This window comes from Penicillium robsamsonii (assembly GCF_028829455.1).
Source record: "Penicillium robsamsonii strain IBT 29466 chromosome Unknown utg000001l_segment0_segment0, whole genome shotgun sequence".
In the NCBI taxonomy this organism is placed as follows: domain Eukaryota; kingdom Fungi; phylum Ascomycota; class Eurotiomycetes; order Eurotiales; family Aspergillaceae; genus Penicillium; species Penicillium robsamsonii.
This window is the reverse complement of record NW_026643219.1, coordinates 2,321,529-2,343,961: the sequence shown is the minus strand read 5'-3', so window position 1 is coordinate 2,343,961 and position 22,433 is coordinate 2,321,529. Positions and strand designations below refer to the sequence as shown.

The 22,433-nt window shown below is 49.4% G+C and overlaps 10 protein-coding genes across 10 annotated transcripts; 4 read left to right on the top strand and 6 right to left on the bottom strand.

Moving 5' to 3' along the window:
• Positions 1–206: 206 nt before the first annotated feature.
• On the top strand, positions 207–2,506 carry N7447_000922 (phosphatidylinositol-3-phosphatase YMR1; the record flags this gene model as incomplete). Its single annotated transcript, XM_057225198.1, has 3 exons — positions 207–230; positions 287–769; positions 818–2,506. The coding sequence occupies 3 exons, from the start codon at positions 207–209 to the stop codon at positions 2,504–2,506; spliced, it is 2,196 nt and encodes a 731-aa protein (XP_057089214.1).
• Positions 2,507–2,871: 365 nt separating this feature from the next.
• On the top strand, positions 2,872–3,915 carry N7447_000921 (40S ribosomal protein uS3; the record flags this gene model as incomplete). The annotated part of the gene is made up of 3 exons (XM_057225197.1): positions 2,872–3,025; positions 3,177–3,490; positions 3,589–3,915. 3 exons carry the CDS (start codon positions 2,872–2,874, stop codon positions 3,913–3,915), a joined length of 795 nt encoding a protein of 264 aa, XP_057089213.1.
• Positions 3,916–4,782: 867 nt separating this feature from the next.
• N7447_000920 (uncharacterized protein) lies at positions 4,783–7,189 on the bottom strand (the record flags this gene model as incomplete). The annotated part of the gene is made up of 6 exons (XM_057225196.1): positions 4,783–5,584; positions 5,632–6,248; positions 6,294–6,878; positions 6,924–7,030; positions 7,081–7,108; positions 7,160–7,189. 6 exons carry the CDS (start codon positions 7,187–7,189, stop codon positions 4,783–4,785), a joined length of 2,169 nt encoding a protein of 722 aa, XP_057089212.1.
• A 535-nt stretch (positions 7,190–7,724) lies between these two features.
• Positions 7,725–9,244, bottom strand: N7447_000919 (alpha/beta fold hydrolase; the record flags this gene model as incomplete). The annotated part of the gene is made up of 3 exons (XM_057225195.1): positions 7,725–8,528; positions 8,575–9,053; positions 9,097–9,244. 3 exons carry the CDS (start codon positions 9,242–9,244, stop codon positions 7,725–7,727), a joined length of 1,431 nt encoding a protein of 476 aa, XP_057089211.1.
• Positions 9,245–9,641: 397 nt separating this feature from the next.
• Positions 9,642–11,488, bottom strand: N7447_000918 (putative capsule-associated protein CAP1; the record flags this gene model as incomplete). The annotated part of the gene is made up of 2 exons (XM_057225194.1): positions 9,642–9,693; positions 9,756–11,488. The coding sequence occupies 2 exons, from the start codon at positions 11,486–11,488 to the stop codon at positions 9,642–9,644; spliced, it is 1,785 nt and encodes a 594-aa protein (XP_057089210.1).
• Positions 11,489–12,270: 782 nt separating this feature from the next.
• Positions 12,271–13,113, bottom strand: N7447_000917 (ferric reductase-like transmembrane domain-containing protein; the record flags this gene model as incomplete). Its single annotated transcript, XM_057225193.1, has 2 exons — positions 12,271–12,812; positions 12,861–13,113. 2 exons carry the CDS (start codon positions 13,111–13,113, stop codon positions 12,271–12,273), a joined length of 795 nt encoding a protein of 264 aa, XP_057089209.1.
• A 459-nt stretch (positions 13,114–13,572) lies between these two features.
• On the bottom strand, positions 13,573–15,801 carry N7447_000916 (protein phosphatase 2A structural subunit TPD3; the record flags this gene model as incomplete). Its single annotated transcript, XM_057225192.1, has 9 exons — positions 13,573–13,908; positions 13,952–14,289; positions 14,338–14,438; positions 14,487–14,631; positions 14,681–14,795; positions 14,846–15,337; positions 15,384–15,535; positions 15,583–15,688; positions 15,739–15,801. The coding sequence occupies 9 exons, from the start codon at positions 15,799–15,801 to the stop codon at positions 13,573–13,575; spliced, it is 1,848 nt and encodes a 615-aa protein (XP_057089208.1).
• A 631-nt stretch (positions 15,802–16,432) lies between these two features.
• On the top strand, positions 16,433–18,512 carry N7447_000915 (phenylalanine--tRNA ligase subunit beta; the record flags this gene model as incomplete). Its single annotated transcript, XM_057225191.1, has 7 exons — positions 16,433–16,485; positions 16,532–16,572; positions 16,620–16,639; positions 16,685–16,761; positions 16,818–16,941; positions 16,997–18,302; positions 18,349–18,512. 7 exons carry the CDS (start codon positions 16,433–16,435, stop codon positions 18,510–18,512), a joined length of 1,785 nt encoding a protein of 594 aa, XP_057089207.1.
• A 343-nt stretch (positions 18,513–18,855) lies between these two features.
• N7447_000914 (putative cysteine dioxygenase Cdo1) lies at positions 18,856–19,646 on the bottom strand (the record flags this gene model as incomplete). The annotated part of the gene is made up of 4 exons (XM_057225190.1): positions 18,856–18,986; positions 19,035–19,230; positions 19,279–19,350; positions 19,398–19,646. 4 exons carry the CDS (start codon positions 19,644–19,646, stop codon positions 18,856–18,858), a joined length of 648 nt encoding a protein of 215 aa, XP_057089206.1.
• A 489-nt stretch (positions 19,647–20,135) lies between these two features.
• Positions 20,136–21,644, top strand: N7447_000913 (GTP-binding protein RBG1; the record flags this gene model as incomplete). The annotated part of the gene is made up of 9 exons (XM_057225189.1): positions 20,136–20,156; positions 20,220–20,283; positions 20,336–20,410; positions 20,461–20,497; positions 20,545–20,615; positions 20,662–20,999; positions 21,049–21,405; positions 21,452–21,572; positions 21,625–21,644. The coding sequence occupies 9 exons, from the start codon at positions 20,136–20,138 to the stop codon at positions 21,642–21,644; spliced, it is 1,104 nt and encodes a 367-aa protein (XP_057089205.1).
• Between the last annotated feature and the right edge of the window lie 789 nt (positions 21,645–22,433).

Sequence of the window (22,433 nt, the reverse complement as noted above, 5' to 3'; positions counted from 1 at the left end):
CATCCCAACTACTCCACGCGCGATACTTTCAAGGCCAGGTGCTTAAGACCGATTAGTCGCCCTGGCTGATTACAGGTCCACGATAAAATATATATACCTATTTCGACCCATCTCACTATCCCTGCTGTGCCCTCCGATCCTACTGTTCCCATCACTCCCCTCACCCACATTCAGCATGAAGCCCACGCGCCAGTGATTTACACGGCATGGAGAAAACACGAATTGCTAAGGTTCGAACCTGTATTGAGCGCCACAAACATCTTACTCACTGACCACGTTGCTTCAGGTTGACAATGTGACCTTGGCTCGCCGCGGAGAGCAGGTCGATGGCACTCTCCATCTAACCCCTCACCACCTCATCTTTTCTCACACCCCACCAATCTCTCCAGAAGACCAGGTAAAGGGCGTGACAACAAGGCCCAGAGAGCTGTGGATCACATACCCTATCATCGCTTTCTGCACGCTGCGGCCAGCTCCCGCCGCCTCCCGCCAGCTCTCTTCCATCCGCCTCCGATGCCGAGACTTCACATTCGTCTGTTTCTACTTTGTAAATGAGCACAAAGCACGAGATGTATTTGAAAGTATCAAGCAGTGGACGTGCAAGTCAAGTCGCATCGATAAGCTTTACGCCTTTAGCTATCAACCTCCCCCGCCAGAAAAGGAGTTTAATGGGTGGGAGCTTTATGACCCGCGCAAGGAATGGGCACGCCAGGGCTGCTTAGACGAAGGAAAAGCATGGCGTCTTTCAGAGATCAACGTGAACTATGAGGTATGCTCACGCAAATTAGTCCAAATGTACTCTACTAACACATCTTAGTTCTCCCCGACCTATCCTGCTCTCATCCCCGTACCTTGTTCCATTTCCGACAATACACTTAATTATGCAGGGCGCTATCGATCTCGAGCAAGAATTCCTGCTCTCACATACTTCCATCCTGTCAATAATTGCACCATCAGCAGAAGCTCACAGCCGCTGGTCGGTGTCCGCCAGAACCGAAGCATTCAAGACGAAAAGCTTCTGTCTGCTATATTCTTAACTTCCCGCTCTGAGCGGCCGTTGGCAAATTACTCAGCCACGGAGAAAGAAACAGATTCTAGCAACGCAGAGACGATTCAGGTGGTGGTCCCCGAGTTGAATAATGCCGAGGAACTTGAGGATGAATTACTAGCCGCTACAAGTGGCGATTCTGAAGAGCATTTCTCGATATATGGCGCCCAGCAGTCGAACCTGATCGTGGATGCACGCCCCACCGTGAATGCATTTGCCATGCAGGCTGTTGGACTTGGGTCAGAGAACATGGACAACTACAAATTCGCTACCAAGGCATATCTTGGTATTGACAATATCCACGTCATGCGAGACTCGCTGAACAAGGTGATCGATGCTTTGAAGGAATCAGATGTCACTCCATTGGGGCCAAATCGTGACCAGCTAGCACGCAGCGGCTGGTTGAAGCACATTGGCGGGATCTTGGAGGGAGCCAGACTGATTACTCGTCAAGTTGGTCTTACTCATTCTCATGTTTTGATCCACTGCTCCGATGGCTGGGACCGCACGAGTCAGCTCAGTGCGCTGAGTCAGATTTGTTTGGATCCCTACTTTCGGACGCTGGAGGGCTTCATGGTGCTGGTAGAGAAAGACTGGCTTTCATTTGGACACATGTTCCGACACCGGTCTGGTCATTTGAACAGCGAGAAATGGTTCCAGATCGAAAATGAACGCATCGGTGGAGATCCCAACCGTGCCTTTGGTGACGGTGGCGGTGCAGGGAAGGCTATTGAAAATGCATTCCTTAGTGCCAAAGGATTCTTTGGTCGGGACAACAATAGCCGTGACTCTTTGCCGGACTCGGACGGGGAGCTTCAAAACTATGACTCTGACACTCCTCTTAAAAAGCCTACTATACCGCGCTCCGGGGTGTCCGAGAAGGAGACAACCAAACCAAAAGAGACGAGCCCTGTGTTCCATCAATTCTTGGACGCAACATACCAGCTACTTCGCCAGCATCCGACACGGTTTGAGTTTAATGAGCGTTTCCTGCGACGACTTCTCTATCATCTCTACTCCTGCCAATTTGGCACATTTTTGTTCAACAACGAGAAAGAACGCGTGGACTGCAAGGCTAGTGAACGAACTCGTAGCGTTTGGGATTATTTCCTCGCCCGCCGGGAACAATTCACGAACCATCAGTATGACCCTGTCATCGATGACCATCAGCGCGGCAAGGAACGGCTTATCTTTCCCCGGGTCAGTGAAACACGTTGGTGGAATGAGGTATTCGGTCGAACAGATGCGGAGATGAACGGCCCTCGTTCCTCGGCGGCCCCCAGTGACATCCCGGAAAGTACTGTGTTGACTGGTATTGAAACTGCAAGACCAGACAGTGCTAATAAAACGACTGATCTATCGGGGATGACAGCTGCTGTGACGTCGGGCGTATCCAAGCTTGCATTCCCAGCGGAGCGCACCGACAAACCGACCGAGTTAGAAGTAGAGATGCAATGACCCGAGGTAATCAAAGGAATCGTTTATGATTTTCAGGCATTTACAACTTTTATGTTATGCAGCCGCGTTCAGACCACTAATAAAGTGATTCGTCCAATAATGATGCCGGAGTAGTTCGATGTAATAACTAGTTAAGTAGTTAACTATGAGCGGGTCATTGCCTTACTGCCTTATCTATGCCTAAAAGATAAGGTGGCCATATTAGACCCAAAAGGGTAAGGCGCCGGCAAGCGAGGGTTGAGCCCTGGCCCAAACGGGCAAGCAGCCCTAGTCCCGAAAAATCCCCACTAAATAATGCACTCTCAGAATTGAAGTCTCTCGACCACGATCCCCTCCGTCGACAACCCCCGATTCCACCACACAAAATGGCCGCTGTTCAGGGTGCTATCTCCAAGCGCAGAAAGTTCGTCGCCGACGGTGTCTTCTATGCCGAGCTGAACGAGTTCTTCCAGCGCGAGCTGGCCGAGGAGGGCTACTCCGGTGTGGAAGTCCGTGTGACTCCCACTGTCACCGACATCAGTACGTCAAATCCGAAAACCAAACTCTCCTGTGTGATCGCTTGAAAATTGCTGGTGAAATTGCTGGAAAAGAGGAGGAAGAAAAGCATTTACAATCGCGATGGGATCTGCGGAATTCGAATGGGGATTTTGATGCTAACGGGCTTGTCCAGTTGTCCGTGCCACCCACACCCAGGAGGTTCTCGGTGAGCAGGGTCGCCGCATCCGCGAGCTCACCTCCCTCATCCAGAAGCGCTTCAAGTTCCCCGAGAACTCCGTCTCCCTCTACGCCGCCAAGGTCCAGAACCGTGGTCTCTCCGCTGTCGCTCAGTGCGAGTCCCTCCGCTACAAGCTCCTGAACGGTCTTGCCGTTCGTCGTGCCTGCTACGGTGTCCTCCGTTTCATTATGGAGTCCGGTGCCAAGGGTTGCGAGGTTGTCGTGTCCGGAAAGCTCCGTGCCGCCCGTGCCAAGTCCATGAAGTTCACTGTACGTCCATATCGTAGGAATTGCGACCGACGAAACGATCGATCGAATCGATCGCAAACTAGTTTTGGGAAGAATATTATGGCTAACACAAGTAACAGGACGGTTTCATGATCCACTCCGGTCAGCCCGCCAAGGAGTTCATTGACTCCGCCACTCGTCACGTTCTCCTCCGCCAGGGTGTCCTCGGTATCAAGGTTAAGATCATGCGCGGCTCCGACCCCGAGGGCAAGGCCGGCCCCCAGAAGACTCTCCCCGACTCGGTCACCATCATCGAGCCCAAGGAGGAGCAGCCCGTTCTCCAGCCCATGAGCCAGGATTACGGTGCCAAGGCTATTGCCGCCCAGCAGGCTGCTGAGCAGCAGCGTCTTGCCGAGCAGCAGGCCGCTGAGGCTGAGGGTAGTGCGGAGACTTTCGCCCAGGAGTAAATGTTTTTATCTACATTAGGCCCGGCTCTTCCTTTTCCTTCCATCTGTCCTAACCTAACCTGATACTCTACCTCACGCAATCAAAATTACATGACCTTCAAAGCCTTTTATTCGCTATTCTATAATGTATTGGCCAATACGGTGGAGGTCAATTGGAAGTTTTTCGAGGCCTGGTACATATTGGCAAGAAAAGGCCTTTCTTTCTTGCCATTGAATATCAGATATCATATGCTAGAATCAAAGCCTCGATATCCGTTCTCTGTTCCCGTGTGCGTTCCTCGATTACCAAGTGCCTGCGTCCTACTTGTGTAGTATGAGGAGACATCGATCTTGTGTCCGATTTCGGATCTTTAGCATTGCTTTGGTTCAGATGTGACTGGGGAATCTTGAACTAGGACGTATATATCAAGCCATGAACAGGCTCTCTGGTAGACCTAGACAATTTAACGCTTTTGGGCATCCTTCATATCTCCTAAATGATGGCAACTTGGTAATATATATCTTTATCTTTTATTCTAAACGTGTAGGCTAGAAGCGCCAAGGGGATAGAAATGAAAACAACTAGAATTCCTGTGGATACCGTTGTATATATCTCTACATATAGGCTCACAAGACGACTTATACATTCATGGGTGATGAAGAATGCAACGCTCCATTCAGTATTGCTATTATTATTTCGTAACAAAATGTCATCCAAGAAATTTCCAGTACATATGCACATGCAAAAACAATCAAACAAGATGGAGTACATGTCCTAATCGGTTGAATCATAAAACAGATCGAATCAGATTATCAAAAATTCAAAAAAAGTAAAAGAAAAGGAATCAGTACTGTCAACGCTCACGATATGAGGCGGCAGCAAGCCGACTAAACAGCAGCTCGGGATGCTCCAAGACCTCCGAGTGCCGACGATGCAGCTCCTCGAGCTGAGCTAGGGGATTCTGTAGACCGCCACAATAAGTATGTTGCGCTGAGGAGAGAAGAGAACACATCAACCGTGACACCCACCCATTCCTCCTGGCTAGGTACGCCCTCCGCAACAGGAAGGGCGGCTGTACCGGAGGCCTCATCCCCGTAGCTGATGCGGCGGATTGGGGCCGGCGTTACTGGCAGACTGGGGCGCTCGTCTTCTGTTGGAAAGTCGGTAATCTTGGTGCTGGGGCGAGAGCCTGGGGCGGGAGGTGATTTGTCGGGACTGTTGGAGTTGGCTCCCGGACTGGTTACTTGTGATTTTGTGCGCTGTGCTTGGATTGTTTCAATGTAGCGCTGTATCTCTGGGTCCTCATCCCAGGCGTTAGAGCGGCTGTATGTTTGCCATGATTCGGCACTAGGTTCGAACGGTACCCGAGTATAGGAAGGCGAGGGACCGGGAGGGGCTGGCTCGCTTGGGAGTGAATGTTGCACTGGTTCCTTGGGTATCACTGGGGTTTCCACCAACTCTACAGGTGCCTCCTCGGCGAAGATGCGGGTGGGTTTCGGAGCATGGCTCTCCCAGGGGAAGATCGTGGTGGGTTTGGGCTCCGGCTTGGGTGGAACTTGATACCACATGTTTTTCGGTGCCTCAGGGTAGGACGACGGGGGTTGGAATAGATGCGTGTCTTCAGACATATCATATGTTTTCTGTTGTAAACTGAAACCTTCGGGTTTCGTGTTGACCGGTGGTGGCTCGCTATGGGATATTAGCACTGTAGGTGATATCAAGGGATATGCTCTTACCGCGAGGGGTCCCACTCGGACTTTGGCGCCTCAAAGATCGAAACCTCTGGGACGGGAGATGGGGGTGATTGATACTCAATGATTGGGGGAATTGGTGCCAGCGGCCGTGGTTGGTGGATATGGCCATCGGGGTAGTGTGTCTGTATCTGTGTCTGTATTCCTGTCTGGGTCTGTGCCTGTTCCTGGATCTGGGTCTGTGCCTGCGTTTGTATCCGCGTCCCGTATGTTTCGTGGCTCACTTGAGGCGCAAAAGTGATCGGCGCAGATGGCAATTGTGGGATAAAGGTTGAGACATGCTCCTCTCCGCGAACATACTGCGGTACCATGCTCAGTACAGGTACAACGGCATTTTGTACATGAGTGGGAGCAGGTTGTTCGTGCTGCGGTTCTGAATGCCCGTGCTCGACTGGTGGTGCTTGGTGCGATTCCTCGTGGAAGCCCGCAGGTTCTTCAACATGGTAGGGCTGCAGTTCAGACGTGGGCTGTGTTTCATAGTGTGGTGTGTTTTCATAACGGGGGGTGCTGTCATAACGAGGGGCGTAGTCATAAGTAGGGGTAGAGACTTGTTCGCCTTGAGCCAACATCGTCTTTTTAACCTCAACTGGCGCGCTCGGTACCTAAAAATGTCAGTCCAGGTCTTCATAATCTTGCATATCACTTACAAATGTCGGGCGATAATGTCTGTCATAGACTGCCCACCATCGGCCTAGTAGCTGATTGTAAGGGGACTCCAGCGGGACAATCTGCCTCGGCATATTCCAAGGCTTCTGAGCACCAATGAAATGAATAAGACTGATGGTACTCTGGAAATGCTTGTACGCAGGAATGTACTGGTAATTGGCACTTGGCGTGCAATTATACGTGAAGCTTAGCCTATGCCAGTTCCGGAAATGCATGTTCAGCAGACCCTGGTCCGCGCCATCGAAGCTGATACCTCGCTGAGCGAGTGCCTTCAGCGCATAATAGTCCTGTAGATTAGGTCGGAGAACCATCATTCCACTATTAAAGCAATCCGGCCAACCAACGTCAGGCGCGGCAGCAAAGTCTGCTTCCAGTGATAACAGCTCGTCGGGGGCTCGGAGAGCTACGACATCACAGTCAATGTATACGACTCGCTGGTATTGCGTCAGGCGCCAGAGCTCGATTTTGGTGAATGTGGCAATCAGGTCTGGGCGGTCCATGAGCCAGAGGTTCGCCGGCGTGTCGTTTACCATTGAGCTCACTGGGATCAATTCGTCGTAGACGGTCTAATTTGTAAGACATAGGTATAGTTTGGGGATTGCTGTACGTACCCTTAGCTCGTCGATGGTGCTCGATTGTAGTCTGTCTGGCGTAAAGAGCGCCACTAATCTCGCTTTTGTACCATTGTCGCGTAGGGAATGGGCAAGGACCATAGCACCTATAAGATTTTAGAAGAATTTCACATTCCACATGAATGAGAGGGCATACCAGGAAGATAATTGTCGCTCAACAGAAGCTGTCTCATCGTCAGTTTACACCATAAGCACAGGAAAGGGGGGTAAAATACCGTGCAGTAAACTGCTCCATTGGAATCCATCGCGCCACAGTTTGAACAACAAAACAATGAGTTGCCTGACAGACGTTGGAGAGAAGAAAAGCCCCTAAAGGAAGAAAAGCTAGAAAAGCTAGGCTATATTTAACCTGCCAATTGCCAATGACAGTTCAGGCCGGTAGAAGCACGATACACCGACTGTGGTACCTGGACCGGACGCAGATTCGAGGGGGGACGAAAACAGGAGAATTTTTTTTTTTTCAGTGCATGTTGTGTAAGGTTGAATGAGAAAGTCGTAAGACTAAAGCAAAGCAAAGTAATATGGAAAGCAAAGGCCGAGATGTAGGAATTAAGGTCAAAGCTCCCGGAGGGGGGAAGTGGAGTTGCGCCGTCAGCGGGTAAATCATCGATCCCGCTTATATCTTCTACTCTTCTCTTCTCTTCTCTTCTCTTTAACACTTATGTTTGTTCTCTCTCTACAGAATATACATTGAATCTATCTAAGTGGTCTAAGTGGGGTGAAATATCACTTTCCCCCTAACCGCTTTAGATCGGGTTGCCCCCCGCAATACGCTTATATTTATCGTGAAAACGTGACCTGGGCACCAGGGTAGGATTCAACAATGACCGTCCCAATGTCCCCCTGTTCGCCTTGAGCAGCCCATTCAATAGTCTTGGTCAAAGCTGCGCCGCTCTCACGTTCAAGCGGAGTCCAATGTCCAGTACGGGGAAGTAGCACAATCTGGGATCCCTGCACCAAGTAATCACCCATCCCATCGAGGCAGATCCTCGGGTCAAGAGCAATATCATTTTTGCCCCAGAAAATGGTTGTGCTAGCTTTGAGAGCGCCTGGGGGACCTTCATCAAACAGCCCAGCTCCGCTGCTCGCCATTCGCTTTTTCGATGAAATACTGTGCAAACCAGCAACAGTCTCAATGGACTTGACCCAACGTGCCGTCGCCGCACGATCACGGTAATAAGCCGCCATGTGCAAGACATGCGCGAGGGCGCGCTTGTCGAGGCTGGCGGGATAGGCATCACCGCTGGGAGTTTTACTATGCGATTCTGCGGCGGAAGGGCCCATGGTGCTAGCCATGCAGTCGGCCACGTCGAGGTGGGTATGTTCGTCCTTGTTGTACGAGGTGATGTGAGTACTTTTCAACAGTGACCAGTTACCCCCAGTCAGGAAAAAGTAGACCACTGGCGTGGGTAACTGCATCGCAAAGATATAGCCGGATAGAACAAGCTGGCGGGCGAGAGGGGTGATGGTTCTGAGTGCTTGCATCAGCGGGACGCGGGCGTGTAGTGGTGAACGCCAGGCGTTACCGAGCATCTTTCTGGTCGAGAAGAGTAGACGGCGGATATTGGATTCAACCAATTTCATCTGAATCGTTAGTTGAGATATAATATTGACTGGTGTTCCGACATACTGATGGTCCGTTGGACAGGATGAACCGATGGGCCAGGGATGGAGCTTCGGCAGCGAGGCGCATGGACAAGACACAACCCCAGTCATGGGCGACAATTATGGTTCTCTTCTTGTTGCTTTCGTTGCCCGAGTCTACGCCATACTGGGTCCGTAGGGTGACGATCAGCTCTGTCAATCTCTCCAAGACGTTTGTTGCATTATATTCTTCCAGGCTCTCCGTTCCTCCATATCCGGGAAGGTCAATCGCAACCAGCGAAACAGCCTCCTGCAGAGCAGGGTTTGTAATAATGCGTCGCCAGATTGCCCAGCTATCCGGGAATCCGTGGATGAAAATGACTAATGGTTTGTCGGAATTGACGGTTTCCGGTGTGTTCGGGATATCGTTACTGACAAAGTGGAACTTGAATCCGCTTTGCAAGGTGAGGATGTGGTGAGAGAGACCCTCGAAAACTTTAGATAAATCCCAGAGGCGATCGCGAGCTGGAGAGTCAGTAAAGAACTTTCAAAATGGTGAATAGCTCACCAAGCTGTAGCTCCAGTTTCTCGTTTTCAGTGGTGCGTCTGAAGTATGTGCCTTTCGCAATAGCAATGAGACCGTAAAGAATGAGTGTAAAGAAGCCATACACGAAGACGGCCGTGCCGATCAAGACACGGGATACGGATTTGCCCATATTGGAATCATGTGTTAAAAGGATAGAAGCCTAGAATGGTGAGAGTCTATAATAAATCTAAGACAAGCGGAGCTAGTGCTGTTCACCGGTAGCGTCATACCTGAGTCAGCGATATAACGGTGGGTACTTCCGAGCTGACGGGTACCTACATGAAGATCTGTAGGTGCATGTATGTTGGACAATACATCTGATAATCTAGATGACCAGGCAAATTCAGGAATGCAATCATATTATACTGTAAATTGTAGACAGTTTACAGCTTTCTCAATCTATTGCATACCAAACGCCGCCTCTACATGCACAAAATATTATTGGTAAGAAACAGTCCAAGGGAAAGGGGTATTAACAGGGGTCCAAAAACAAAAAGCCATCATCTCGTCGAGGGGATATATACAAATCAGAGAACGAATCCTAGTTGTTCACGATTGTCGTCCACCAAGCGGCCATATCTGAAAAGGGAGGTTAGCAGAATTCTCTTATATAATGACGAGGTACTTGCTCTAGGAGTAACCGGAAGAACCAAACCTCCAGATCTTCATTTCGTAGGGTTTGCTGTGCCCAGCGCTGACCCTGGTTGGCAATTTGAAGAGCGGCCTTTTTGCCCTCTTCTTCTGAGGTAAAGTATCGCATGCTCTCAACGTACTCGTTGCCTTTCAAGCCGAGAGGGACGTAATGTACCCAGGGCTTCAGCCACTCGTCGTGCCATTCGCGGAAGATAGCGATCTTGTAGACAAAGCTGTTGCTATGCAAGAAAGCGTGGAACCGCCCGCTAAAAGCATTGCCATCGATGTCGACCAGGAACTTGTGCGCCCACGCATCTTGTTGCCCAGTTTGCTTGAACACTCCAAAGTATTCAGTCTGCGCATTGCAGTCGTCCGGGTCACACTGGCCGATAAGTGTGAACTTGACATCGAAGGAATCACGATAGACGTCCCGATTAATGTCCTGTGAAACCCAGCCATCGCCCTGGCGAGCAAGAACTTTGGTGGTGCCTAAGGCGTTGACGTTGTCGACAAATTGCTGGCGGTGTTGTCGGCGCCAGCCACCCGCACGCGAAAACCCACCAGTTGTGGAGCCACGCCAGTACATGTGGTCGGACTTGGCCTCCCACGCATAGTCTTTTGTAGGATCGTACGGGACTTTGTCGGCCCAGTACCAGGGACTCGGGTAAATAATATCCTGGAAGCTGGAGATCTTGCTCTGCGAGAAGACAGGGAACAGGTCGTGGACAACATCAAAGGCGTTGGGTCGGTCAAAGAATCCATATGTATAGCGGAGAGAGGGGGTATTGCAGATGTCAGAGGCCGCCGTGGTGTTGTAGATGAAGCCGAGTTCGCCATACGCATAAGGGTCAACGTTGTCGGGGGCATCTTCGTCGAGTGAGCGTGCTGGGCTGTCAACTGGACAAGAGACTCGGGAGTTTGTCCAGGTCGGTTGATGTGCGAAGCGGTTGAAACGAGTGGTGCGCACCTCGTCGATGCGGTCGCCTTTGTTTAGGTCTGAAGCACGTGGGGACCACACATTCGTCGGGGTTTTCTTGAACGCTGCTGGGAGGATGATGTTCTTGGCCGTCTGCACCAATCGCTGGAGATCTTCGTTAGGGAGGATCACGCGCGGCTCGTCGTGAGTGTTGAACACTAGGTCCATGTCGGGCAGGTATTTCACAAAAGCACCCATCATACCGGCCGTAGCGTCTCGCTGCCACTTGCGGTCATCGCCTCCTCCATCCGTTAAGGACACCTTGCCGTCGCGAATCAGAACACCGAGCACCGCATTGTCAAATCCAAGTGTTTCGCGCGCCCGTTCGCGAATCGTCTGAGGTTTCACACCCCAGAAGGGAAGGAGGGAGTGGTAGATGGAGTCAAACTCATCGGTGAGCTGCACATTTCTTGACTGGGCAAACTCGAACCATTTGTCGAAATGTGGCGGCGGGTGCATATTGTAGCGGCGCTGGTATTCACTCACGGCCTCGGCCAGGGTCTTTGATTGCCGCGACTGCGCATGATTGAAATCCCGTTGGGCATTTCCAATTAGACGCGTGATCGGGTGTTCCTTCTCGGGGAGGAACGTGTTCTGCCCCGCATGGAGCTGAGGGTGTTGTATCGGTTCGGGAGGAGGCAATTCTACGGGCTGTGGCTCTGGCTGCGATGATCGTAGTAGTAGGATAGAAAGACACGCAAGAACACCGAGCGCAAGTAATACTATCAACCGTTGGATGCGCATGCTGCCATTTGGGAGAGGCATGAAGAAGGAGTGTGAGTCTTAAAGGAGGGTTCTCCGTAAGTCTAGAGTTCCAGGGTTCCAAGACCTCGGGCTGTTAGCCTTATCCGCCAAGCCTTTCTAACGTAATCTCAATCTAGGGCTACCGATACTTTGTACTTCGTATTGTTACAAGGGTTTAAAAGACAACTATAATATTATGATATGGTTTTATTTGTGTGGCCCCCAATTCTAGACGGGGCCAATGTGCTATGTGGCGTTGTCTAGATCCAGGGGAGGTGCTAATCTATTCAATACGTGTCACCAAAAGCGCTTGGACTACAACATACATTGATGTATTTCGTACAGAACATCACAAATATCGTTCAAATATGTTGATAGATATTTCAAATTGAAGCAGGAATCTGACCACCCTCAAATGTCTACCAAAATAGTACACAGTTCATGTTGAATATAATTATATAGTTCGTACCCCTTGATCTTCCATCAAGGGGGAGAAGAAAGGGGTTTAATTTAGTACACTCTACGGAGCATGTAGATCGATGTCCTCTCAGAAAACATGATCTGAACAAGCATAAAACAAGATGTATCAAAAATTACTAGTTGATCGAACCTGAGAAGTAATCTAGGCATTGAAATAGTCATGCTATTTCCTTTTCTATAAATCGATGGATGATGTTCATGCTAAATAAGCTTATATACGATATCCCTAGAGACAATATCAATATGCTGATCAAGGAAATAGAAATTCGAAAAGACCATCAGATATGCTGTAGGAATGCTATGTTATGATTTCCCAGCATACACTAACATAGCAGCCAAGAGCATACCCAATTGAGCACAGAAGCTGCTAAAGTCTGGAGAATATACTTCTGTGCCTCCTTAACATGAGAGTAAGCCGCAACACACAATAACACCACCAAAGACACATGACCAAAGTAAAACATCTTTCTGCGTTCTTGAATGGTGCCCTGTATAAGCCAACTCTGGAGTCCCTTCTGGGAAGCAGGCCGCACGAAGAGAACGAGCATCACGGCTGAAAATATCGCGAAAAGGCCACATTGGACATCTAAGTCTTGGACTCGCTTGAAGAGCAATATGCCAAATTCAGGATGACTGGATTGCACGAAGAACAGCGTGTACAGCGCGGCATGAGCCAGCAGGAGAGAGACAACCACTCGACCAAAGAGACGGTGGTATGGCGTCAACGCTCGCTGAGGGATACCGGTCAGAACAGACAGTACAGACGAGGCTGCCGGCTGGGAGATGTATGCCGGAGACATCAGAACCTGCAGTGGCAGTTGGGACAGGCCAACTTGGCCCAATGCTTTGGTCAAATGGAGGTAGTCTAGCATGTTAGCTCGTACCTCAATGCAACCGGGAGATGAAGACCTACCATCACCACTGTTCCATATCGAAAGGAATAAAAGCCATAATAGCCACAGCCCGCAGACAAGATACTGTCGGGTCTTTCCAGAAATAGGGCCATCCCGCTTAACGGTTGATCTTGTGGCAAAGCGAAAAACCCGAATGGCGACAATAACGACAATAATTGACAATTGTGCGTAGTACCCTCGAAGATCAAGTAGCTCCCTCCGATGCAGCTTGTCGCTTTCGGAGAGAGAAATGAAATGGTACGGCCACGACATGGCGACTGAAGAATAATATAAACGAGAGGTCCTGTAGAATCTTAAACCAGTTGAAAAGCCCGTGAGATGCAGCGCGGCTCAAAAACACATGCTTAGAATGTTCATATTGGTCTCACAAATCTTGATATACTGCTGAAAAGTAAGCAGTCGGACGCCCCGGGGAGCTCCTGCCTTTTTGCTGACAAATGAATTGCAAATGATGGGCAGGTACGGCCACACTCTAGCCCTCCAGGGCTGGCTTGAGGTTTTTACTGCCTACATAGTATGCAGGTACTATATCGTACACAAATTATGTGCTTACATGCAAAGTCTTCAGTTGCACATTTGCTTTTGACTACCTACCCTGGCGAAACGTTATGTAAAACCTCTACATTAAAAACGCCTGAAAGAAAAGGACGCTTGGCTATTTTCTAACCTAACAGGATGCCTTGTTGGGTATGCACCAAACAAGTACATAATTTAAGGAGATGTCTGCATCTCATCCTGATTGCCACCAGCAGTCGTAGCAAAGTAGCGGACATCAACATCGTCATCCTCCTGCAACTTCTCCAGACTAGGCACAACCCTTGACTGAATCAACTCCAGGCTCTGGGGTGATGGCGTGATAGGCACTTCAGACTTCTCCACCTCAACCAAGGTCTTATCGGCCGGCAGACGACGCAGTGTGGCGATGAGAACGGCGTAGGACTTGGCGACGTTGAAACGAATGTTGGGGATTTCATCCGTCACCAAGCGTTCCAGGATAGGGAGGAGGGAGTTCTCAATAATTTCAAGGTTGACAACGGGAGTGAGGGTCTGATAATTAGCATTGATCGATGTGGCAAGAGGGGAAACTTACAGAAACGGCAAAACACGTCGTCATGCGGTAAAGATAGTTAGGGTGTTGACCCATGGCCATCACCTTGGGAATGATAGAAGCTTTTGACCACTCCACGCCGAATACCTCTGTCAGTTTCTTCAAGTTCTCAGTGGCAGCCTCTCGGATAGAGAAGACAGTGTCACCGAGCCAGCCCATGCAAAGATCGCTCAGCTGCTCATCAAAGAACTCAACTCCAAGTTGACTGGCAAGGAGTGGAATATATTCAATGATAGCAAGGCGAACACGCCATTGCTTATCCTCAGCCAATTGAACAATGGCGGGAAGAAGAGACTGGGAGAGAAGCTGGATACCAATGACTGTAAAAGTTAGGAGACATACATTAATATAAATCCACGAACGCTTACCTTTGTTGACTTGCTCGAGCTTCGAGATGATATGCAGACGGACATCGGGGAATTCATCCTTAAGCATCTGGAGGAACATGGGGAGCAGATGGGCAATAGTCCTGGACGGTCAGTACATGTTACTGTTAGCAGGTAGGCAGGATACTTACTCCTCCTTGCCCAGGATAGGCGCGAGTCCGCTGATCTGAGTACCGAGGGAAGCCCGGACGTGCTGAGATGGATCAGAGACAAGGTCTTCAACGCTGGTCATGATCTCATTGAGGAGAGTGTCGCGATCGATCAATTGGCAGAAGCCTGAATGTGTCAGTCAAGTATCAACTATAAATCGTCGGGAGTATCATACCAGGAATTTGGCCAGCAATCGCAGTGCGAACCTCAGCCTCTGTATCTTTGAGGAGCTTGACAAAGGCAGGCACCATGTCGCGGGTGACAACCTCTTCGTGGACGGCTTTGGCGATCTGCATACATTAGTGTTGCCCAACATTTTGAAATTCCGCAGGCAATGTACCTTTTCATATCGATCGGCAACCATGTATCGGACTCTCCAGCTCTTATCCTCAAACAGATTCCGGAGCGATGTCAACAAGACACCGTGGCTGGGTTGCTGTTCTTTGGGAATTTCCTCCGCAATCGCGATAAGAATATCAACTGTAAGCAGACGGACGCTGTCCTGATCATCGCTCGCCAAGTATTGGAAGAGGGGAATTATTTCATCGATAACGACCTGGCTTTGCATTTCCTTGACAAACTTGGCCAGATTGTTGGCCGCCTGTCGCCGCACCATCGGGGTTTCATCGTGTACCAAAGCTCCAAAATGCTGTCGGAGACTCTGTTGCAACGCCGGAGTGGCCTTCTTGTATGGTGTGGAGTAAAGACCAGTCGCAGAGACCTTCGAGGTGAACCAGTCTGCCTTTGACAAGCGGAGCACTAGCGGGACAAAATGCTCCTCAACTTGGCTCTCCGAGAGCTGCTCGCATACCTTGTTGAGAGATTCAACGGCCTGGAACGTCAGTATGCGCTTCAGAAACTTTCAGCTGGTGTAGTACCTTCTCCCGCACCAAAGGCTCTTCGATAGCCGCCAAATTCTCCAGCGGGGAGAGCAACACGTGCCCGTATTCCGGACCCCCAACATATTCTGTAAAATTGCCCAGCTCTTCACTCAGCGCAGTCAAAACTTCGTCCTCATCCTCGACGGAATCTATTACTGTTAGACGGGGGTGCTAGGCGATTGAAGGCTGGACAAACCATCAAGAAATGGGATGAGCTCGTCCCGGGTTCGGTCGGGTCCAAGTGCAAGCGCGATCGTGGATAGACGGTGAATGGCATTGAGTCTGAGAAGGACATCGTCGTGCTAAAGAAATGTGAGCTTAATATTGTCTGCACGATTGGAGGAAGATATACCTTCAGCTCGTCAATGAGTACGGCGATGGGGTAGAGCTCATCGTTCTCGTTCTGGCCCTCCATTGTGGATTTGAATATGTATTAAGGAGATGCGACGAGTCCCGGTCCTGAGAGGGAAGAGGGTGGTGTTGGACCTGAGAGCGATTCGGTAGAGGAGGTGTAGGAGGCAATGAGATGGCTGATAAGGATTAGTTCCGACTTCGCGAGATGGCAAGGGGATGCATGGTGGTAGAGTGAGGGTGGGGTTTTGGGCCGCATGGACACCTTCAGCAGAAGCATACCTCGACAATTGAATATTACCTTGATCAATAGCAAATTAATAGATTTGATACAAGTTCGTAAAGAGAACAGAAAAATGCCCCCTTCGATGATGCAGCAACCGGAGCAGGGCAGTCGAGCTTTGAGTGTTTACAAGTGTAAATTACATACTGGCGGTGTGCACATGAATCTTTGAATATGGAGGGGAATTACCTTACCAATACCATTGTCACAAAAGAGGGGGGATCTGTGGCGGTGGTGGCTTGCGGGCAGAATTTCCACCAGCACAAGAGTCATCCAAGACTTTGTGCACCGATCACTACTTCCTGAATTTCCGTACGGGCTTGTCCTATATTCTGTCGGAGTCGCCTACTTGGGTTTCACTCTGGTTTACCAGACATTTCGCTGATTGACACCAGAATTCGCAACCCCCACCATGCCTACCATCTCGGTCGACAAGGCCGCTCTTTTCAAAGAGTTGGGCCGAGAGTACGTCTCCGCATTTTGTCATTGAATTGTACTGACTTTGTTGCAGGTACACCACGGAGGAGTTTGATGAGCTGTGTTTCGAATTTGGTGGGTTGGCTAGGAAATCTTTGCGGGGCATGACTGACTCTGAATAGGAATTGAGCTTGACGAAGATGTACATCCTCCGAACCCCGATTATAACCAATGCTGATCTTTTCAGACCACAAACTCGGATCGCCCTATCGTCGATGGAAAGCAAGAAGCTCCGCAACTCAAGATCGAGATCCCCGCCAACCGGTACGCGTGATATCTGAAGAGAAGAAACGGAAGAACTCAGACTAAGAAGAGACTAGATATGACTTGCTGTGCTTCGAGGGCATTGCGCTCATGCTGAACATTTTCCTGGGCCGGAATCCCCTGCCTGAGTACAAGTTGACTCAGCCGGCACAGATGGAGCAGATTATTGTCAAGGAAGATGTCAGTACTTCAACACTTACTTGCTCAGGTCGAGGGGCTCCACTGACCAAAATAGACCACGAAAATCAGACCCTACGTGGCTGGTGCGATTCTACGGAATATCAAGTTTGACCAGGCTCGTTATGCGTCCTTCATTGCCCTCCAAGACAAGCTCCACCAGAACTTGGCCCGGCAACGAACTCTGGTATCAATCGGTACCCATGATTTGGATACTGTGAAGGGTCCCTTCACTTATGAGGCTCTCCCTCCCAAGGATATCAAGTTTACCCCATTGAACCAGACCCAGGAGATGGATGGCGAGGAGTTGATGAACTTCTACGAGAAGCACCAACAGTTGGGCAAGTACCTGCACATCATTCGTGACTCTCCAGTCTATCCCGTCATCTACGACTCCAACCGGACTGTTTGCTCTCTGCCACCCATTATCAACGGTGATCGCTCGAAGATCAACTTGAACACCACCAATGTTTTGATTGAGATCACAGCGCTCGATAAGACAAAGCTGGACATTGTGAACAAGATGATGGTCACCATGTTCTCCCAATATACCTTGGAGCCGTTTACCATCGAGCCTGTCCAGATTGTCTCTGAGCACAACAAGGAGACTCGTGTCACCCCCGACCTCGCTCCCCGCACTGCTGAGGCTGAAGTCTCGTACATCAACCAGTGCTGTGGCTTGAGTCTCAGTCCCAATGAGATCTGTACTCTTCTCACAAAGATGGCCTTCCGCGCCAAGCCTTCGACCACTTCTCCAGACATCATTAACGTGGAAATTCCCCCCACCCGTGCCGATGTTCTCCACCAGTGTGATATCATGGAGGATGTGGCCATCGCCTACGGCTTCAACTCGTTGCCCCGTGCATTCCCCGACATGTCCGGAACAGTCGCTCAACCTCTTCCCATCAACAAGCTTTCCGACATTGTTCGTGTGGAGACTGCCATGGCCGGTTGGTCAGAGGTGTTGCCGTTGATTCTGTGCTCCCATGATGAGAACTTTGGTTGGTTGAACCGCAAGGATGACGGAAACACCGCTGTCAAACTGGCCAATCCCAAGACTCTTGAGTTCCAGGTTGTCCGCACCAGCCTGCTTCCAGGTCTGCTCAAGACCATCCGTGAGAACAAGCACCACTCTGTTCCCATGAAGATCTTTGAGGTCAGCGATGTTGCATTCAAGGACCTGTCTCTGGAGCGCAAGAGCCGCAACGAGAGACACTATGCTGCTGCCTTTTACGGTAAGACTAGTGGATTCGAGATTGTCCACGGTCTTCTTGATCGTATCATGGCCATGCTTAAGACCAACTTCCTCGCCGAAGGCGAGACCCCCACGGGCGACTCCCAGTACTTTATCAAGGAACTAGACGGTGTGTACCCCCTCGAACCTGACTAAAAGATTTGCTAACAGTGTAGATCCCACCTACTTCCCCGGCCACGCTGCCTCCATCCACCTCCGTATTGGCGGCAAGGACCAGGTCATTGGTTCCTTCGGTATTCTGCACCCTACTGTGCTGGAAAAGTACGAGTTGAAGTACCCAGTCAGCACTCTGGAGCTGAATGTTGAGGCTTTCATGTGAGCAAATAGGCTTACAGATGAGTGGCTGTCCTTCTGATTAGAGTTATGACCAAAAACAAAAAAAAAGTACATATATCTAAGAATATTCCAGTAAATGACATAACAGAAAGGGGCTTGCCTTTGCCGACCACCGTGTAGAACGTCTCCAAATATAGAGTATGTACAATTTGATCGAAAAGAATATGTAATTGAACACAAAAATACAAAAAGCGGTATCTGAAACGAACAGTCTGAGCTACCAAAAAAGTCTCCAAGCCTTATGGTGGTAGCTCCTGCAGAGATAAATAATGTACAGGTGAACATCCCCCATAATGTAGCGTTAATGATAAAGGGTATCGACAAGACTACTTTTGTCCATCATCGAGCCGCTGACCGCGGAACGAATAATAGTTGGTCTGCTTGATGTGCCTGGCCTTGCCAGTTCGTTCATCGTAAATGCCAAATCCATGGACTGCGGCATTTGGTGGTGTGTAAACTGATCAATTAGTCTTGGTTCCATTCACTTTCGCAAAAGATAACATACGATGCAGTGAGATAGCAAAGTTGTTCTGGTCTGGATTGGATATCCGATGTAAACCAAGTTTGTCAGACATGTAAGTGACTTGGTTTTCGACGTAGTTTGTCTGCTTAGTGAGCTGTGGTGGTGAAATTTGGCCATTCTCGATCTGCTCTTGGTCGGGCCATGAGTACAGATCTTCTTGCAGTGTGCCTTTTAGGACCTATTCGAAATTAGCTTCCATCTATCTGTCAAATCAAAGAGGATGTACCTTCATCACACAGTGTGCGTTAGCATGGTCATGAATTGTACTCCCTTTCCCAGGGCTCCATACAAGAATCAGCTGAACGAGTCAGTTAAGTAGTCGTTGAAGGGTGACAATTACCATACCAAGTTACTCTTGCCGTTCCCCTCATCAATCAGATTCCTTGTGTATGTCCTACTCGCGTCTCCTAGTGCATATGAAGCCCATTCATCCGATTTTGAGACATATTTCTCCATCAATAGTTGTATCTCCATGGGATCAACATCGCTAGAATCGAGACCCGAGCTTGGACCTAGCACAGAACTAAGATCCTCCACGAGCTTCTCAAAGTTAGGTTTCTCGGGGATCGATTTGGACCCGTTAAGGAATGGCATGATGAATGAGTGTTGTGTTAAGCACGTTGGGGATGGAGTCTATGTATGTAACGGGGAAGAAGGGGGTATCGGAAGTTGGCCGAATGGCGAAATTGAGGGTGTATCCACCACAACGGAAATGTAAACTAGGATAGGAGATCGCACAATGCGTGTATTTCCTTGCGAACTTCGAGACCTAAGTATAGTAATTCAACGTTCATGAGTACGTAGTTGCCCGTTGCCGTGCAATTTGGCTATGATAGCGATAAGAAAGATGCCTCAGGCGGAAAATGACATAATTGCCCTCGTCGCCTTAGGCGCACACCCCGCCCTGACTAAAAACTGCGGTGCCACAATTCAAAGATTGTCGCCGCAAGTTGCATTTCTCCTTCAAAAGTTGTCGCTCAACTCACTGGTTCTTAGCGAGGGACATATTTTAAGTCCCATAATACCAGCGATTATCGATCGTTCTTTCTATTGATTTTTTGATTGCTTGGTCAAACCGCCAAAATGTCGACCACTATTGAAAAGGTAAGTGCGGTCAAGATTTTTGAGCATAGTACCAAACACATTACTAACAATGCTTCTGTACAGATCAAGGAGGTCGAGTCCGAGATGGCTCGAACCCAAAAAAACAAGAACACCTCGTATCATTTGGGTACGCGCACACCGACGACTTTTCACCGATGACGTCTTCTAACAACATGCAGGACAACTGAAGGCGAAGCTTGCTAAGCTCAAGCGTGAGCTTCTGACCCCGACTGGAGGTGGTGGTGGCGGTGGATGTGAGTATTTCAGACCCGAATGCTCTACTAGGTGCTAACTTGAAGATTAGCTGGCTTCGATGTTGCGCGTACTGGTGTGGCCAGTGTGTAAGTAACCCGAGAAGAATTGCGATGGCATATGCTTACAAGTGCAGTGGGTTCATTGGTTTCCCGTCTGTCGGCAAGAGTACACTGATGAATAAATTGACTGGCCAACATTCAGAAGGTTAGTTAGGACCTGCTTGACAAACGATTTCTCTAACACCCTCTAGCTGCGGCCTACGAGTTCACAACCCTCACGACTGTCCCCGGTCAGGTGATGTACAATGGCGCCAAGATTCAGATTCTCGATCTTCCGGGTATTATCGAAGGTGCCAAAGACGGCAAGGGTCGTGGTCGACAGGTTATTGCAGTGGCCAAGACTTGCAACCTCATTTTCATCGTCCTTGACGTGAACAAGCCATTGGTTGACAAGCGAGTCATCGAAAACGAATTGGAGGGCTTTGGCATTCGCATCAATAAGAAGCCTCCCAACATTGTATTCAAGAAGAAGGACAAGGGTGGTATCGCCATCACGAGCACTCAGCCATTGACTCACATCGATAACGACGTAAGATCGATTTCCCACATGATCTTTGATGAGTGCTAACAGACCCCAGGAAATCAAAGCTGTAATGAGCGAGTATAAGATTTCGTCCGCTGATATCTCCATCCGATGTGATGCCACCATTGACGACCTGATTGATGTCCTGGAAGCCAAGAGCCGCAGCTACATTCCCGTCATTTATGCGCTGAACAAGATCGATGCTATTTCCATTCAAGAGTTGGATTTGCTGTACCGGATTCCAGACGCCTGCCCAATTAGCTCGGAGCACGGATGGAACGTCGACGAGTTGATGGAGATGATGTGGGAGAAGCTCAAGCTGCGCAGAATCTACACTAAACCCAAGGGCAGAGCGCCCGACTATTCGGCACCTGTCGTGCTGCGCTCCTACGCATGCACAGTCGAAAATTTCGTAAGCATTGCCCTCTTTCTTCTTAAGAATTATACTAACGACACAGTGTGACGCTATTCACCGCACAATCAAGGACGATTTCAAGCACGCCATTGTGTATGGTCGCTCAGTGAAGCACCAGCCGCAGCGAGTTGGTCTTTCGCACGAGCTTGGCGATGAAGATATCGGTAATTCCACCGAACAAAACGAAACATGAATTTCAAAGCTGACCAGCTACAGTGTCGATCGTCAAGCGGTAAAGGATTTATGCCAACTCCTTGACCCTCATAGCCCGAAGCGGCGAGATGATCCAAGCGCTGGGGTGGTCTGTGCCAGCCTGTCTTTGCGCCTCCGCGATCTGACAGGTTTCTAGGACATCCGTAAGACGCCACCGGATCCGAGCGTGGTTGGATAGACTCGTTCACGGCAACATAATTAGGGGGAGGATGTCTTGAGTCTACCTTTTGGCATTCAAAATCAGTCATGCACAGCACTGCTGATCTTTGGTCTCAAGGTATAGCTTGATTCCATGAACTCGAGTTAGGCTTCAAGGGTCACACAAGCCCAGGGGTACGCACGAGGTGAAAAGCCATGGGTCTATGGGTCTTTCTGATATTCTTGGCACCTTTGGTACATGTGTAGTTTGTGGCCCTTGAACCAGTCCATATTGTTATGATTACCCTTTTTTTTTATGATTGAGGTTATTTGTCCATCAGCGTCCGCAAAAGTTCAGATCATTATGGCATTCTCGTATTGTCTCAGAAATAAAAGCTATTATTAACCGTCTGTTCGTTCCTACGATTCCAACCTGGGAAAAAAGGGCAATTTGTGGCCTTTTCCACATAACAAAGATTATATCATGTCAGACCAAATCAGCCCCCCGGTCAATTCGTATTACTTCAGTGAAAATTAATGCAGCATCATGCGACTCCTTATCGCCCTGTATTCCGTGTACATACGAATTAGTATAGACCCTATGTACAGATCCAAGGACGCCTGCATGGCCAATTTATTTCGATGACATTCCGATTGGCATGTTCCCCTTGCCA